Raw genomic sequence first — 18,427 nt, 5'->3', positions numbered from 1 at the left:
TCAAAGAAGGGGCTAAGCTCATGGGCACAGGTATCTTGGCCCATGGCTACCCCTCCATCCACGGAGCTCTAGCGGTGTGGCCTTGGACCAGGTTCCAGATCTCTAGTGGTCTCTAGCTCCTTCCCATAGCATGGGCTACCAATAAGCTCCTTGTATGGTATTGGGGGATCTGAGGATACAATAAAACCCTCAGCACAGAACTGGTGGATGAATTGTATGTGATCGTATTTAAGGACACGGGTGGACAAATCATGTAGTATCTATGATTGCAAAAAGAAGGAGGAGGAGGAGGAGGAGGAGGAGGAGGAGGAGAAGGAAAGCAGGACCAGAGAGTGAAGTACATATAATCTTGAAAGACTTCCTCAAAAAAAAAAAAAAAGTCAAATTGGATCTGAAAATCAGTCAAGAAAATGAAAGGAAAGGTTATTTCAGATGAGTTAGATGTTCCAACAGGACATTGGCTCAGGTGGGACAGAAGGGCAAGGCGGAAGACCATCTGAACAAATCCATCTGCAAAAGAAAATGATGTACTTTGCCCCCAAAATCCAACCAAACTACAGCAACCATAACAGGAAGGACGAGAGCAAGATGCCCCTGAGGAGGCTGACGTGGCACTTACGAAGACTGGCACAGTGCTGCGGAGGCAAAAGGAAAAATACAGTGTGCAGAAAATCCTGAACGTCAGAATTGTCAGAGCATGCATTAACAGGATGGAACTTTGCATGGTGGTAAGGACAGGCAGTGCTCACTTGTGAAGGTCTCTGAGGAAGACCTAAGTGAGCGCAGGTTCCTTTACTAGCTTACATGTGACCTTGGGCATGTCCTTAATATCATCAAATGGATATCAGTGCATCTGTAAAATAGGTTAATAAGCAGAGCAGTTGGAGAAACCAAGCAAACTAGGGCTCACGGCAGGATGCCCGGCCCCGAAGATGTTCAGCAAAGATGCCTTGGGGTTGAGGCACTTAGAGAAGGCAGCGTGAACACTTCTCCCCCTGAATTAGCTCAGGACACCTAAGGGGACAGACTGAGGACTCTACCCTGAGAGCTCAGAGCTCGTGGATGTGTGCGCACATCTTGGATGACCACTCTCAGGCCTGCTGGGCCAGGACCCCACATTAATAGAGTACCCACAGTGGCCCCAAGTCCTGGAGGGGACGCATGCAGGGACTTCTGACCCGAGCGCACAAAACCTGGCTCTGAAATGGATTTGAGAACAATGTAAGATGAAACCTAACCAGAGCGAGATTACATGGGAAGGACCATAATCTTCCAGAGTTGCAAAAGACGCCCACTCAGAGAAGATGGGATGATACCTGTGCCTCGAATGGGGAAGCAAACACCACTTCTTGTTCCCAAATTCTCCACCTAGACCAGTAAGCAGTTTACCAAATGGAGCTGCACTGTTTCTCAACCCTGGAGAGCCCCATAGCAGAGTGGGAGGGGGGCCCAGCAAAGACGGGTGTGCAGAGTGAGCCCACAGTGGAGGTACAGACAGCTGCTCGGGCATCTCTCTGGTGCAGATGCCATGAGGACAGGGACCAGTGAGGCCTGTCAGACCACATGGGACTCAGCGAGCTGACAGGCCACTTGCAAACCTCAGCTTCTCCTTCAGCCCCTCCAAGTCAGCCCGCTACACAGAGCCCCAGAAGCCATCCCCACCCTCGCTGCTGGCTCCTTCTGAGACCACCTCCTTCTGAGCTTGCACCCGACAGCCCCCTACGGTCTCACAATCACATCCATCCCCCTCCTCTTGCTCTCCGGGGCCTCTGATTTCTCCTGAGCCCCACTTTCCCCGGAAATGGTTCCATCACGTAGGTAAACATGCCCTCTTTATGAGCATTTGATTTTCCCTCCTGCCTGGGTCCCTTCTTCCAGCCACACATGTTATCTCTCAGCGTCTGAGCCCACCCTTCCTTCCAATGCTTTCATGAGGCCTACTGCCACTGCTGCCCCAGAGGCCGAGGTGGGGCTGACGCGGGAGAGCAGAGCTGTTCTTCCCTGGAGCTGAGCAACGAAACACCCACCATGCTGGCCGCACTAGCTGAAGGACATCACTGAAGCCCCCCACTCCTGAGGAGCCACCAGCATGCCACCTTCAGGGACGTGGGGAGCCTGGCTTTGTGAAATTGGTAGAGATTGGCTGATTTACAGTATACTGCAGCACTGCCTCCTCAAGACAAATCTGCAGTGAATTCTCCTGAAAAGTGAGGAACTCTTTGTAAAGCAAATAATGACCCCTTCCACTTTCAATCCTATGAAATCCGGTTCAATAGGTTTTCTTAAAGCAGAGTATGCATGTGCAGAAAAAACATTTCTAGACTTTAGGCAAATCCACTTTCCACCCAGTGATCAAAATTTCTATACAGGATTTTTTTTTTTAACTTTCCAATTCCAAGAAAATCCGTGTCTTTGGGGAACAGCGCGCCCCCTTCACTGCAGGGCAAGGAGCGCCCTCTTTCATGCAGGAGCTCTACTTCACTTCCTCCAACCTGATTTCAAACAGAAAAGTCTGGATGAATCAAGCGTATACAGTTCAAGGCACGGAATACATTATTAAGCAAAACAGTGGCTCCCAGTGCAGAAGAGAGAAGCAGATCTGATGACATTGGGAAGCTCTGGAATCCTGAGAGCTGTCCTTTTCCCCAACGGGGCCTCACTAAGGCACAAAGAGGCACCTCCTGGGAGCCCAGCAGTCTTGCTAGGGAGGCCCAGCAGGAGGCAGCCCACATGTCTGCACCTACCTGGTCATTTATTTAGCTAATGAAATCATACTGCACAGTTTGAGTATGAGACTGTTCCTCCTGCTGTCGTGATGTTTTTCCTTTTTCTTGATTCGGTTTTTCGCCTTTTTTTTTTTTTTTTCCGCCTGGGGAATGTGAACTCACTCTGATCTGTGTGATATTTGCTCCTCCTCTCCTGTCCCTGACCTGCCAGGACAGCCAGAAGGATCTGCTCTGCTAATAGCACAGTGCATTAGTTCATAGTGAAGACATTCATCCTTGAAAGGGAGCAGGACCCCAGCACAGTGGTTCAAGGACTCTGGGTGAGCGCCTGGCCCACAGGCTGGGCCTTCTGCAGAATTTCAGCTCTGCGTTTTTGCAGAGCTCAGAGCCAAAGCAAACGACATTCGTGATAATGAGAAAGCCAAGACGATGGGACCGGTCACATCAAAGTTGGGCCCGCTTTGAACATGTTAGGAAGAGCGGGTGTGTGCTGCAGCCAGGGGAATGGGGAGGGGGTGTCCCCCGCGCTGCCAGTGCGCTGGGGCCCGAGCAGGGGTGGCCGCTCAGTTCTCACGCCCACTGCAGTTCTCACCCCCACACCGAGCGGGAGGAGACTGGTTGGGTCATCGGGGTGTGGCGTCCCCGCCCCCCACCCCAGCACTCTCTCAGGGCTCCAGGACCACCGTGGGGCGGCGCCAGGTCATGAAATCCCTCGAGGGGGTTCGTCCAAGGCGCCCCCAGGCTGCGATCAAGCGAAGTGGCCCCGCGTGGAGGGGTCGGCACCAGGGAGTGGGGGTGGGAGGCGCCCCTGGGCCCGAAGGGAGGCGAGGGCACGGGAGGTGGGGGAGTTAGCCGGGCCGCCCCCAGTCCGAGGCCGCCTGCGCCCCGCCCCACCTGAGGGGCCTCCCTCGGGGCAGTCCCCAGGGAGGGGCCTTGGCGCGGCTGTGTCCCGCACACGGTGGGGTCCGAGCTCCGGGGGACTTCGAGCACCCAGCCCCTGCGGCACTAGTTAGGGGAGACCGCGGAGCCTGGGGACGGGAGGCCCCGCGCCTCTGCACGTCCTTGACCCCCGCCCCCACCCCGCTCCGCAGGCTGAAGGTTGCGGGAACGCGGGAGGAGGGATTGGGGCGGGGGTGTCCGGCGGAAGGTCTCCGAGTACCGAGGCCCGTCGAGACCAGGACGGAAGTCTGTTGGTGCGGACATCAAGGACTGAGAAGTTGGGGTTCTGTCCGCAACCCCCGTACCCATAAGCCCCTCCCCCCAAAAGGCGCCCGAAGCTCTGTGGGGCCGGGGCTGGGCGTCCACAGCGCCCGCAGGGACACGCGCGCTCCCGGGAGAGGCTTGTCCCTGCGCCCGGCGGCCGGCGGCGCGGGGCGGGGGCGGGGCGGCGGGGGAGGGGGCAGGAAATGCCGTTAATTGGGGGAAATGCACACCAATTGCACGGCGGCCTTTGATGTGCGCTCCAGGCGTGGCCCCTCCAGGCTGGCGAGCCCACCCGGCGTGCGCCCCGCTCCCCGCGCTCCCGCCGGGGCCGCCGGCCGAACGCCCGGGACATGTGACCCTGGAGGCCGCGGGGGTCCTTCCGTCTCCGACAGCAGCTCGCGTGCAGCTCCGGCCGTCTCTCCCCGACCCCCCGCCTCCCGCGCCCCAGTCCGGGGGTCGGGGGAGGCCGGCACTGCGGAGGCCGGCCACGCTGACCGCGGGTGCCGACGAGGAGTGGCCGCCGCGCGTCGGCCTAGCACATGTACACATATAAATACAGTGTTCGTCCAAATGACATTCCGCTCACTCTCCCTCGCCCCCCCCCCACTTTCTTTTCATCATCAGCAAATAAAGATTAGCTGGTAAGATTATAGAAAGCGTTTTCAGGCTGGTGCTGATCTTTATTCCAGAGGCTTTGTGATGATATTGATGATGATGATGGTCAAGTGGACAGTTTGATTTTTGTGTTTGGAGCTAGTTATAAAGAATCAATATTATATCAAGGGGTAACTTTCGTGATAAAGGACTTTAACCACTCTGGCTATTCATCATAAGTCTGTAGCAAGCAGATAGGTCAAAAGAAATTATATTGCACTAAAGACTGAGTCTTCTTATCTCTCCCATACCAGGGGAATAGGGACAAGCCGATCGATACAGTAGCTGCTGTATACTTCTTGCAATTATCAATAGCTGATTTCGCCTTTTGAGGCCTGCATCTAATAATGCAAGCTAATAATAATCGTTTGAGCTTTCCTATAAGCAAGGGAGTCAAAGTTTTAGCCGGCCAGCATTATTTATGCCACCAAACATGCTCAAGTGCCTCTCCTAGATCTATATGCAGCCCAAATACACAGTTCAACGGTCACAAGAGACGCACTTTCTGATCATTTGCATCCCCAACTGTGAAGACGAATGGCCATGTGCTGGTGTTTCTCTGTGAGACATAAAAAGCTACGAAATGTTTGCCTGGGATGCCTACCGGGGAGGTAGGTAGTAAGCCATCCTGTAATGAACAGACATGATGCTGCAAAGCACATAGACCTAGATGGATTTATATGCTATGTTCTTGGTTCCCATCTATTAAAAATTTCGGCATATTCACCTCAAGAGCTTTGAAAGCCAAGAGGGTGACAGCAGGGGCTGAGTGGAATGTGGGCGGGGCAGTTAGTTGTGTATTGGTTTATTTAAGGAGAACATTTTTTGTTTTTTAAAGGGGAAAGTTATCTTCAAGTGGGTGAGCAAGAAGCTTGGAAAAGCGTTTTCAAAAAGCCATAGATATAATTTGGGGCTCCATGTTTCCTAGCGCCCCCACAATGTAACAGAAAAGCAACATCTTTATAATTGGCACTTGACATGCTGTTTGCATTGGGCTGTGGTACACCAAGCACAGATTTCCTGTTGATGGAAACATTTATCATTGTGACTGCCCCAGAGTGGCAGGTGGTGTTATCAATTACCTCTTCTTACCAATAATAATATTAGTATGGTAATATCTTTGCTCAAGTGAGAACCAATTAGCGGTCACTTGTCACAGCATTAAAGACACAAAATCATGCTGGATTTAATGGCAAGGACCCAAAACAAAAGTTGGGGGTGGAGGAGGAACCAGAGAGAAGGGAGTGAAAGCCAGTGGCAAGAACTTTGATTTGAGGGGGAAAGCCTGAAAGGAGACAGAAAATAGAGCTGTAATACTTGAATACTTTTTCTGTATTAAATGGCTAGGTAAATAAGCACATGATAAAGTACCAAATGCACCTCAGGTAAAAGTGTGCTTTGTGGATGGAGAGCCAGGTAGCTTCACTAAGCTGAGGCATGAGAACAGAACCCACTCTTCAACTCCCCTTGTCAAATCCATCCTGCAGATAGGCTTTCTGTTTTATCTGAATAAATGATACAAATTAAATCAAACATCTAATTATATGTTCCGCTAATGTAATCTACAGTATTAATTTGTAAATAATATTATTAAGCAGACAAAATAATAACATGTCGCCTCATAAGATGAAAACAACATTGCAAGAGGAAGACAATTAACAAATTAGATTTAATTACAGAGAAGAAAAGCAACTTTTGTTTTTGCAATAGTATTTAGGTATTACAAATTTTAATAGGCAGTGGTCATGTGACAGTGAGTGTATGTGTCTCACATGCAGGAGCCGGTGTCCGCACCTCGCGCAAGCATTTCCATTTCTGTGGTTGCCCTTAATCTAGGCACGACCGGAGGATAATCCTGTCCCTCATCTGTGAAAATATGCTGTTGACATGCTGTCACCTCGCAATAAATCTATGGTTGTGACTCAAGCTTCAGATGCATATGCTTTCATTAAAACTTGCTGCAGTGAATAAAAACAATTAAAGAAAAGTTTCAGATCTCAGTGGAGGGAGGCAAGGAAAGCAGAAGAGGTGAGTGAGGAGGTAATGCGCCTTTTGCTTTAGACCTTTTAAAAAAATGTATTGATCTTGTTTACCCCCAGTCGATTTTTAGAAGGATGCGCCACAGATGCACTGATCTGCACCATTCTAGCGCTGGCCGGAATTCGCAAGGGTTCCCGTTTCATATCCTTCCTGACCCCTTCCTCCACGTCTGCTCGATTTTCTCAACGAAAACCCAGCGCAGCAGGCGCGGAGGGCGGTGTTGGGCCGGCGACCTCACCCGGCCCACTGCACTCTGCACAGCCGGCGCGACCCGAGCCGACGGCGGGCAGGTCCGGCTGGGGCAGCTCCGAGTCCTGCGTCCGCGCCGGTCCACTGTGTCCAACACCGCGCCAGGCTCAGCCTGCTGCACCTTCCCCCGTACAAAGCTCAGCACGACTGGCGCGACACCTCTGCAGTCTGCGGGCTTGCTTCTTACAGATAAAAGGCCGGGGTCTCAGATCTGCCTCCACTGGAGGCCCCTCGAAGACCCTCTCAAAGACCACACCTCGTAGAAAATGCAAAGCCAAGTGGACAAAATTAAACAGTTGCGTTTGCAAGTACCAGGAAGACTTGGGGAAATCGTGCCAGCCTGTGGGAAAGCAGTTGGCGGCGGGGGGGGGGGGGGGGGGTGTCGGACGAATGGCCTAAAGAACAAAAAAGGTGGAGGTCGGCGCGCGCCAAGTGGCCCAAAGAGGAGGAGTCGGTGCCCCAGAGGCCAGGAGGCTGCGGGGGAGCCGGCTCGGGCTTCCCTGAAAGGGCTTCGGGCGCCGCGACAGCCTACATCGGCTGCTGCTGCTTAAGGTGTGGGTTTTTTGTAAAAAGGAGGAAAAAAAAGAGAAAGTGAACCAGGTCCCCAAAAAGCAGTGCACCTTTACCCTTGGGTCTGCCCCACCGATGACTGTGTTCGAGTTCTTTCTCTTGTGTCACCGAAATGTACCTTCAGCGGCAGCTCTGCAACTTCCCCAACTCTGGCCGGTCCTGCAAATTCTGCAAGAAACTTCATTCGCTACAGCCGCCCCTCCGCACCCCCGCGTCCCCTTCCCGTCCCCCTGCCCCCGTTTCCCTTCGCCCCTTCCCCCGGTAAGTCCCTGCCCCGCTCGCCCCGAAGCCCCGAAGCCCCGGCTGCAGGCTGCAAACTTTCCGGTGCCAAGCGCCTCGGTGCCGGAGCCGAGAGCGTCCCCCAATGCTCGCCGCGTTCGCGAAAGTTCACAGGGTAGGACAACCTCCCAGCTCAACCCGAAAAGCGTGGTGTAGGGCCAGTCAACTCTAGACTTCAAACATCTTTTATTGGTCTTTTTTTTTTTCTTTTCAAAAGCAAGATCGCCTAAATGAATACGCCCGCCACTCAAAAGCGAAACAGAACCAACCTTCGGGATTTTTTTTTTTTAGCGGGGGTGGGGGATACATGTGGCGACGCGGGGGGGGGGGTGTCTTTGGAGACGACGCCGACCTGTGCGCGTCCTTCCTCTCCCCATCACCCTGCGCTTTCCTGCAGCCCAAGCTGTTGCTTCGTGAAACTTACACAATTACAGGCGGGTGAGAGAACCAGGCTGAAAGCGAGAAGATTCTAGAAGGAAGAGAAGCCCGCGGAGAGGCGGGCGAGAAGCCTGGGATTGGGGTCCGTCCCGGGGGGGCCCCCAGCCAGGCAGAGCCCCCGCCCCAGCCACGCGAGCAGCTCGCAGCCCCCCGTGCGTTCGGGGCTGACGAGTCACCTCCCGCTTCCCCAGCGCAGACGCCGGGAAGGCCCATCTGTGCCAAAGCTTCGTACCACACAGGGCCCCTTGTGAGCAACAAAAATAAGAAATTTAGGAAATGAAAAAAGGCACACTAGGGCCGCGGGCGGGCCTGGGGCACATCTCGGGGGCCGAGGACACGCGCGACAGTGAGCACGCGGGAGTGGGCGAGTACGCGTGTGCGCGGGGCGGCGGGGTGCGCGCGCGGGCGGGGCGGGGCGCGAGCGAGCGAGGGCGAGGGCGAGGGGCGCCGGGGTGTGCGGGAGCGCGCTGCGCCGGCCGCCCGAGGGTGCTGGGCCCGGCCGCACGCGCGCGACCCCCTCCCCCGCGCCCCCCCCCCCGTCACCCGGAATGTCCTAGGACGCAGCGGGCCGCGCGCGCGACTTTCGTGGACTTGGAACTTTGAGTCGCGTGGCCTCGGGACACCTTGCGCCCCCTGCCCACTCCGCAGGCGCCCCGGCCGGAACCCGTCGGGAAGGGGAGCTAGTGCTGGGGGACGCCGGAGCCCCCGCCGTCCCCTCCCTCCCGCTGGATTTAAGGAGCCGCCGGCGGCGGGGAGGCCCGGCGGGCGGGGCGGGCGCTCCGAGTCGGAGAGGCCCGGGGGGGGGCGGGGAGACGGGGGACGGAGGGGAGGGGGCACGGGGAGCGGAGGGGAGGGAGGGGAGCAGAGGGGAGCGGAGGGGAGCGGAGGGGAGCGGAGGGGAGGGAGGGGAGGGAGGGGAGGGGAGGAGCCGCGCGGCCCGCGCCGCTTCCGAACCGGAAAGTTGGTCTTGCCGAAGTCCCGCCACCCCGGCGTGCGCACTCCGCTGCGCTGCGGCCGCGAGCCCCGGAGCCGCCCGGCCGCCGGCGGAGCCCGCGGAGGGGACGCGAGCTCGGAGAGGACGGCCGGTCCGCGGGCAGGGGCGCCTGAGCCCGAGCGCGCCCCGCCGCCGAGGAGCCGAGCCAGCCGGCCGCTCGGTGCTGCGCGCCCGGAGCGCAGGCGGCGCGGCGCCCGAGCGGGCCGGCGAGACAAAGGCGCCGGGCCGGAGCCCTGCCCGCGGCCGCTCGCTCCGGGAGGGGCGGCCGAGCGGCGGGGGGGCGCGGGGCGCGGGGCGCGGGCGGCGGCGCAGACTCTATAAAGGGGCGAGCCCGGCGCGCCGGCGGACACGGCGCCGCGCGGACGCCGCCGAAGTTTGCCGCCCGCGCCCCGCGCCCCGCGCCCCGCGCCCGCGCCCGCCCCCCGCGCCCCGCGCCCGCCGCCCCGGCCCGGGGGAGCGCCCGCGCCGAGCCGCCGGGGCCGCGATGTGAGCGCCGCCGCGCCGGGCCCCGCAGGCGCCCCTCGCCCCGCCGGCCGCTAATTGCGAGCGCGGCCTCATTTGCATGGGCCGCCGAGCCCGCTGGAGCCCGGCCAATCGGCGCGGCCCGGCGCTCGGGGCCATGCATTATTCACCAGCCTAATTGCTCGGCCCCATGCGCGGCCCGCGCAGCCGCCGCCGCCCGCGCCCCGCGCCCCGCGCCCCGCGCCGTCCCCGCCGGCCGCCCCGCTGACGCCGACGCCGACGCCGATGCCGACGCCCCGCTCGGGGCCCGCGCGCCGCTAGCAGCATGTCCCGGCGCAAGCAGGCCAAGCCCCAGCACCTCAAGTCGGACGAGGAGCTGCCGCCGCCGGACGGGGCTCCCGAGCACGGTGAGGGGCCGCGGGGCCGGGGCGGCGCGGGGCGGCGCGGGCTGGGGGGCCGGGGGCCCGGGTCCGGGTCGGGGTCCGGGTCCGGGTCGGGGTCGGGGTCGGGGCGCGCTGCCCGGCGCGGCAGGCCCTGCGCGGGGACCCGGTCCTCCCCGGAGCGCGCGGCGCGGAGTTGCGGGCAAGTAAACTTGGTTCGGCCGCTCGGAGTTGGGGCGCAGCGCGCGGACGCGCCGGGGCTCGGGCGAGTGGGGCCCGGCCGCTCGGGAGGGGGCTGTGCTGGGGGCCGCGCCGCCCCCCGGGGGCTCCCGCGCGCGGACGCCGGGCCGGCGGGGCGACGGAGACGTGCCGGGGCTCCCGAGCGCCGGACGCGGGCCGGGGAGGCCGCGGCCGGGGCAGCTTTGTTCGGAGCCGGGCCCCGGGGCCGCTGCCCTGCCCTCCGGCCTGCCCCTCTCCCGGGCCGGCGGTCGGCGGTCGGCGGTCGCCCGGCCCTCCTCGTGGCCGCCTGGGGAATTGAGCCGGCGGGACCCGGCGCGCGGTGGGGGCGGTCCTTGAACGCGGCGGACCCGGCCCGCTGGCGGCGGCTCCAGGTGCCCCCGGGCTGGTCCGGATCCCGCGGAGGCGCCGGGCCGGCGTGCAGCCTGCGGGGCGCGGGAGCGGGGCGCGGCTGCCGCAGGTCTCGGGGCGCGCAGGGGCGGCCACGGCGCCGAGCTCCCACCGCGGCTCCCGGCCTCCTGCACAAAACCCGCTGCCCAACTTTTGTGATGCACCCGTTGTAAGTTCGGAGGCAGAGGTGCATCCTTTTACCCGGAGGCTCAGACGGTACAAACAAAACGAAACAAAACAAAAACCAAAAACCAAAAACAAAAGGAGTTTAGGGGTGTATCCCGGGGTGCTGTAAAGTTTGGCGAAGCAGGTACGTGTCCGCGCCGGAACGGGCAAAGGGGGAAAATGCTGCTAACGCGGCGGGAATTAATGAATTAAATAAAATTAGTGAACTCGTTAGGGTCTTTTTGTCGCCGTGGAGGTAGGGAGCCTTATCTGTAGCCTAGTCACCCAAGATTAGAACAGCAGATATGCTAAAAAGAAACGCTTGCATATGGTGGGTAGATTAAGGACAAAGAATCTTTTTGTCATGGAAATGGATTTTTTTTTGTTTTGTTTACTTCATCACATAGAATTTCTCACACTTGGTTTGTTTTGTATTGCCCTCAATGACTACATGATCAAATGAATGGATTTATTTCTGCCGAATGAGAAAGACAGTCTTTCCTTCAAAAGAACTACATTGCATCCCAGTGAGGAATTTTAAAGCTTTATTATTGTGGCTCCTGAATAGCTCAAAATCGGCTTTCACAGCCGCCCCAAAATGCAACAATGTAAATACTTCTCAGCTTTGTAGGGCCGTTATCAAAATGTGCAATGTCTCCTTTTATTAAAGCATATTTTAATTAATAGAGTAAAACCTATTTAACAATTTTGTATTGTATTTAACAATTAACAAGCTGAGGCCTTGCTATTCATTTTTAATTTCACGTCAGAAATGTGAGCTTGGTGAGCCTAATAGTGTAAACATGTTGAGGGATATGTAGCCTATATTTGAAAACCTAAGATGGAGTGAATTATTTACAAGTTGTCTTTTGAATTCCTCTTGTTACTGAATTTATTTCGAGGTGAGGCATATTCAGAGTTTTTACCCATCATAGGATTAAAGTTTGTCAGGCTTGGGTTTTTCACAGTCGTTGGGAATTGTAATCAAGATATTGCCACAGTTCCTGATCGTATTTTGCAACAGGCCAGAAATAGCCTGTCTGGGGCTGAGCTTTAGTCAAATAGTATGTTTCCTGGATTGTTTTGAAGGTACTTTAGGCAAACTATTTAAAAAAAAAAATAGTTCTCTCTGATTTAATTATTCTGAAGCTGATTGTTCATGGAGTATAAAAGATACTCTGTTCTCTGCTCACTCAAGGAATGCTCACGGATGTGTTACTCTGTCGTGCTGATCGTCGTTAGTAAGATAACTAAAAAAAAAAAAATTTTTTTAAGAGAAATAGTTGTGGAAACTCCCTTACTCTGACACGAATCAGATATTCTCAAAATTTTAATTTTGCTAAGTGCAGGGGAAGAAGCAGACGGTGCATGAAGTTATAAGAGAGCTAAGTTAGTTTACTGTGTTTTAGAGACAAAGTAAATAATTCTTTTGTATCACTTTGGGCGTGACATATTAATTAAAGCAGTAGATGCATGAAGTAAAATTGAAGGCTATTGATAATGCCATGGAAAACAAACACATGCACCGTTTTTAGTACGGTGTGGGGGACGGCAGAGATGCACAATCAACGTCAGTTTACAGTTAAAAGAGATTAGTTCTTAAGACATATATATGACTGTTTCTCAGGCTTTGGTTTTTAGGCAAGCGATAAAATGGTAGCTATCCCAAAAGAGCTTCAGTGTTATCCAGACCTTATCGTGGCAGAAATGAAATACGATGTCATATCTTAAATGAGAAAAAGTAATATTGGTTTATGTTAAGTTCTGAAGTTACCCTGTTGTAGAATTTTATTTGAAGGATGCCTGAGACTGACTCTCTCTGTAAGAACTACCATTTAAAATTGCAAATTGTTTCATTCTTGTTCCTGAAAATCTAGAAAATAAATGTGAGGCAGCTTTAGGATTCAGTTAAACGTGTGCCACCGGTGATGAAATCTTTTGAGCCAGCTGAATATTTTTGCTCTAAGAAAAATTAATTAAAACTTCTGACAGAACAGCACTTTTGAGAACTTTAAAAAGTGTGGTATTGCTCTCCTTTGTTGTATGAAGTGCAGCTTAATAAAGACGTGTTTTATTGTCGTTAGAAAATACGTATTTAAGGAAGAACAAAAGGATATTACAATTTAAAACAATTTGCCATCCTGTATTTTGTTTGTGAGCACTAATTGTTTCAAAGTGTGTTTTTATTTTCTGCCAACTTACAGTCATGTGGCTATCTTAAAAATCCTTTTAAATGTGATGAGCCTGTGATTTAAGAATTTACCAGTGGTATTCACAGACTGTGTTTAAATTAAGGGAAAGAAGGCCACCAGCCCTCGGTGAAGAGATCTTTTTTCTTTTATCTGTATATGCATGGTTTGCCTTGAGTACTCCCCCCCCCCCCCACCCCAGCCCACACTACACACATTTACAATTCAGCATTCCAAAAGCAAACAATACAGAAGCCACTTTCTACCATTTGTAGGCAGATTGTTTTCTCTGAAACATGAAAGGTGAAAAGTATCCAAGGGGGGCAGGGGAGGAAAAGAAGAATTTGCAAATATTTATTTTTAAAATAACATTTTAAAAACTTCACCTCTTTAAAAATCCATAAATTGGTGGTCAACAAAAGCATGCCAATTCCCACCTTACAGAGAAAGAACTGATTATGTAGCAGCAGTCAAGGGGTTTTTATGTACATGTTGAACTTCGACAACACATGCATAATCCAATATTTTTAGATCTGTTCAGAGCCGGAAAAAGAAGAAGGCATGTACCAACAGCAGGAATTACTTAGCAAGCTGATTATTTTTTGTATACAAGATGATGGCAAAAGCAGGCAAAAGTGGGTCAGATTTCATTTTCAACTGCAATCTCTAAGAGGCTTTACCATTCATCTCAAGGTAGCTCTGAGAACACTGGGTGGTGGTGGTGGTGGGGGGAATTCAGCAGAGATACAGCCAAGGAGGTGTTGTGTGTTCTGAACGTCTATTGGAATTTAGCAGTCTTCAGTGTGAGAATTGACACAGAGTGTTTTGGTGTTTTGTTTGGTTTTGTTTTTAAGTAAAATAAGTCTTCACTGCTAATGATGTTCTACACTGTTTTTTAACGTAGCAAAATAGTTTCAAGGAGGATACTCTCTGCATGATATTTGTAACAGGAAGGGCTCTTTTTTTGTTTTGTTTTGTTAGTTTTTCTTTTCCTACATGATTTCTTGACTAGTTGCCAGAGTAAGACCAGAATATCTGATTTAGTTCCATAAAGATGAGATCTTCTTCTGTTACTCATGGGACAGATTTGTGATGACAGCATATGCTAACTTGCTACACATTTCATATCAAATCAGACATAAGTAAAATCTATGTAAAAATGGAGTGTTTTAATATTACTCTCAATAAACTCCTGCATGTGAAAAAAAACCCTGACCTTAGATTTTTCTCTTGCAATTTGAACACTTTTAGGATTTAGGATACAGTTCCCTGTCAGCGTGATTTCCAAGCCAACAAACAGGTCAAGTCACGTTACAGAAAGTGTAAAATATTAATTGAAATAATGAAATTAAGTAATGGGCTCCATTTATGTGAGAGATTAAGATTGATTTGTTTGTTAATTAAAGGGGACCCTCTCGCGGCAGCAGGAACTTACACCAGAGACCTGCCGGCACCAGTGTGGTGTCTAAACCTTGTCCTCCGTGGGCCTGTCTTCCCCAGGCACCCCTGCTGGGGTCAGGCTGACCCTGCAGCCCCTGCCCCCCTGCCCCCCTTCCCCCTTGCCTCCCTGCGTGGCCGGAAAGCCGCTGCCAGCGGCACAGCATCAAGCCCGGCTGAGGTCCGAGGAAGGTAGGGCTGCAAGAGTGGGGGCGCTTCCGCTGGCTCTCCCAGAAGGTGGGTAGTTAGAGGCGCCGTGACAGGCCTTGCTGATTTAACCTTTGCCTGCTTTGCCCTGCCAGGGGTGGCCACTAGATGTCAAGCTCATAATACAATTAGTGCATCTGTGCTGTTGACCTTGGCAACAGGACTCAACACTGTTCTATTAAGTGTTAACACTGAATCCGAGTGTTAACTAGAGACCCGGGAGCCTGCTCCGTGCTGCAGGGCTTATCAAATGCCCATCTCATTCAGCACAAGTGTTTATAGTTCTTAAAGAAGAAGAGAGAACGGTTTTCTTTTGTGTGGCCATTACATCTTGAACTGTTTAATTAACCCTGCAGGTGCCATGGCACTTGGTGTGCAGGCGGCCTTCCTGGTCCTCCTCTCGAGAGTGACCCCTCCGCAGCAGTGTTAGATAATTCCATTGTGTGCCTTGGGGCCATGCAGATTCCCTGGCTCTAGCGACCTGGGGCCCAGGGCAGTGGCTCTGCCCAGATGATTTTTTGCATATGTGTAAACTTCACTGGTAAAGTGCTGACAAATACTGGAAATGATTTAATAGCCTGAGTGAGCCCTGGTGTGAGGCGGTTACAGTTCATCAGAGCCTTGCTCCTGGACAGGATGGTGTCCGTGCCTCTCTGGCGCTGTCTGCTTGCAGCCAGGTGTGTTGATAGGTCTGAGTGGTCTGGGTTACTGACTTATTTTTCCGTGTAGCAGATCTGAAACCCAAGTGGCGTGAGTGAGGGCCGCTGCGTGGGCAGCCCGGAGGAGCCCCGCTGGGACCTGGCGTGTGGCAAAGTGCACTGCAGACCAGCCTCAGCTTAACCAGAAATGCCCCCGCACAAACCTTGTCTTCACCCTTGGCCCCATTCTGGTGGAAGTGGTTCTCCTTGAGGACCCCTGGCAGGAGCGTATGTGTGCGTGTGTGTATGTGCACGCGTGTGCATGTGTGCAGGCGTGGATGCTGGTGCGTGTGCCTTCCGCACAGCATGTCAGTGAAAGGGCTGCCGTGCAACCTTGAAGTGTAACAAACATCTTATTATTCGATGCGGCGTCGAGGCCGAGTTAAGGCCAATGTGTGTTGTGGCTGCTCCATCTGCATGTGTCCATAAAGGAAACAGTGTTTTCCCTCCCTGGTGCTTCACCACACAGATTAGGAACTGCCAGTGTTTCAAACAGAAGACATTTGGTGGCTGTGCCACAGGTGGTCGTTACTTAACAAATTTGAGCTGTGGGCCACTGAGTCGAGGAAAGCCAGCGTGCGGGTCAGCGCTGGCGTTCAGCATAACACGAGTGCCCTCCACTGTTCAGCTCCATACGCACAAGCTTGGAGGTCTAGGGGAAAGGACAAAATTTTTCTATTGCGTCTGGAATTTCTTCTACATTGTTAAACACAGTAGGGGTCTCTATTTGTCTCCTCCTGTTTCACAGCTTGGGCTCAGTATGTGATAATTCATCTTTCTTTATGGGATTCAAAGCTATCATAAGGAGTTAAAAAGAATTAATTTGCAAGAAAATAAGTGTCTCTTCACAATTTAGGAAAACTTGAAAAATGCTCTCTAGATTTTTAAGGGATGGTAAAAGCAAAGCAGAAAGTACCTTTCCCTTCTCTGCAGACCCAGGTGGCATTTTACAGTTGCTAATTAAAGTGGAAAAGTTAACATCCCTTTCCCCATGCCCAAAAAAGTTCTACTCTCCTTTTTTTGTTAATCTGGGGAATTAAAAATAGGTAGCAAAAGTGTAGCAGAAAATGGGGAGCCTTTGAGGTTGATACACAAAATTACAAAGCACTTCTCTACTTTGTGTTTGTAACTGCTTCGCTTCCTCACCAGGCATGGGACTTCTCAGAGAAGGCTGTACTTGGACGTTTTTAAAGGAAGGCGTTATTTCTCAGATGTTCTTAAATATATTCCAACAGTGCTTTTCACTTGTGACCTTAAAAAGACCATCACAACTATAAATGTCCTGCCTGTCGTCTTCTTCAGACCAGAGTATGCTCTTACAGACAGTGAAAACATGATCCGTGCATATTATGTAGCTGACCAGGAATTAAAACAGAGAAACGAAACAGTTTTGGGGGGCTCCTCTCACTCTGAGGGATCCGTTCCTAAGAATAGAAACATTTTTTCGTAAATATTCTGTTAGAGGAAAAAAAAAATCCAGCTATTTTTAAGCCTGCCATGGAAGCCATCCTGTTGTTAGAGGCTGTCTCTGAAAGGCCGTGGAACCCATTTCCATTCTCCTGGAGAACCGAGCTACACAGAACTTGCTGGAGAATATTCGAACAGTGATAGAAACCCTGAAAGTCTTTGGTGTAAATAGCAAGTGTGGGGATAGCTGAACTAATTCTACATCTCCTCCGTAAACTGAAGCAGCTTTATCTTCCAGCCTCTCCTCCCTCCTCCTGACCCTGTTCAGGAGAACCAGTTCAGCACGAGGGACCCGCACCCAGCTTGAAGTCAGGGCTGGTTCACATTTGGTATCAGCCAAGGAGACTGGCTCCCGGGGCGGGGCGGCAGCTCCTCCCGCCGGTGCAGCCCGTGCAGCAGATCCGCGGGGCACTGGCAGGGGAGCTCTTCCAGAGGGGCTTGTCTATCGGGAGGGGAGGCTCCCCTGCGAGCTGGCCCAGGACTCAGCACCTCCTGCCTTGTGTGACTTCGCCCTGCACGGTCAGTTCCTGCCTCATCCCTGGTCTGTGCACAAGCCCCGGTCTCTCCATCCTTGAACAGTCAGGAGGATGCCAAAAAGAAATTACCTTGACGATAATGATAATGATTCTCATGCCTGTTTTTCAACCCCTTCCTTAAGAAAGAAAAAAATGCCAGTTGCTTTGGAAATAAATCCCTCAGGCTTGTAGGGCTGTCCTGTTGTTGCACTGCCTCGCGTTGACATGGTTTTTTTTTATTATTATATTATTATTATTATTTAAATTTTTTTATTTATTATTTATTTATGATAGGCACACAGTGAGAGAGAGAGAGAGAGGCAGATAGGCAGAGGGAGAAGCAGGCTCCATGCACCGGGAACCCGATATGGGATCCGATCCCGGGTCTCCAGGATCGCGCCCTGGGCCAAAGGCAGGCGCCAAACCGCTGCGCCACCCAGGGATCCCGTGTTGACATGGTTTTACCTTGAGATGAAAAATTTTAAGCCCTGTTAACTAAGGGATATAATTAATTAATAACTTCTATCTTTAACTACAAAGCCAACTTAAAAATGTGGACTTTAACTGAATGATGCTGGCGTGCCTGTGAATCTGAAGGAATGTTGGCTTCAGACTAGGCAGGGTTAAAGGGCATTAGAAGTCCTGCATTCAGAGTTTTCAGGTATGGGTTTTCTTGTTAGAGAAAACATTTTTTTTTTTAAATGCTACCATCTCAGCACATACACATCATGGTAATGAGAAGAGCTGTCAAAGCAAGTTAGAACAACTTTCTTTATGTCCCCCCACTCCCCTTTCTGGACACATCAGAGGTCGGTACTTTCACTCAGCACTTCACCAGAAAGTCTTGCTCCTTCTAGAAGCTCTGCCCCTAGTAAGATAGGCCCATCTGGGTTATTTCCTCCTGGTCAAGTCCTGTTCAATACCGTTCCTAACACATGCAACCAGAATCACAATTCCATGATGACATATTAGTTTTTAGTCGTGTACATTGTATTCAAGACTGTCTCGTGAAATGCGTGGCTCTCTCTAACTTTTAGAGAGAATGGAATGCTAATAATCACATTTAGATTTTGGGAGCGAAATAATCATAGCTTGAGGAAGTGAAAATAATGATTGGTCCTGTTGTG

At 52.6% G+C, this 18,427-nt stretch overlaps 1 protein-coding gene across 1 annotated transcript in view; it reads left to right on the top strand.

Annotated features, from left to right (window-relative positions):
* The first annotated feature begins 9,940 nt into the window (after positions 1–9,940).
* LOC129514552 (sal-like protein 3) overlaps positions 9,941–18,427 on the top strand; it is a 19,306-nt gene continuing 10,819 nt past the window's right edge. Inside the window, exon 1 of the mRNA XM_055333226.1 lies at positions 9,941–10,022. Coding sequence (XP_055189201.1) covers positions 9,941–10,022 — 82 coding nt within the window. The remainder of the gene's footprint in view (positions 10,023–18,427) is intronic.

The sequence above is a fragment of the Nyctereutes procyonoides genome, unplaced genomic scaffold (genome assembly GCF_905146905.1).
Source record: "Nyctereutes procyonoides isolate TBG_1078 unplaced genomic scaffold, NYPRO_anot_genome, whole genome shotgun sequence".
In the NCBI taxonomy this organism is placed as follows: domain Eukaryota; kingdom Metazoa; phylum Chordata; class Mammalia; order Carnivora; family Canidae; genus Nyctereutes; species Nyctereutes procyonoides.
This window is presented reverse-complemented; position numbering and strand designations above follow the sequence as displayed.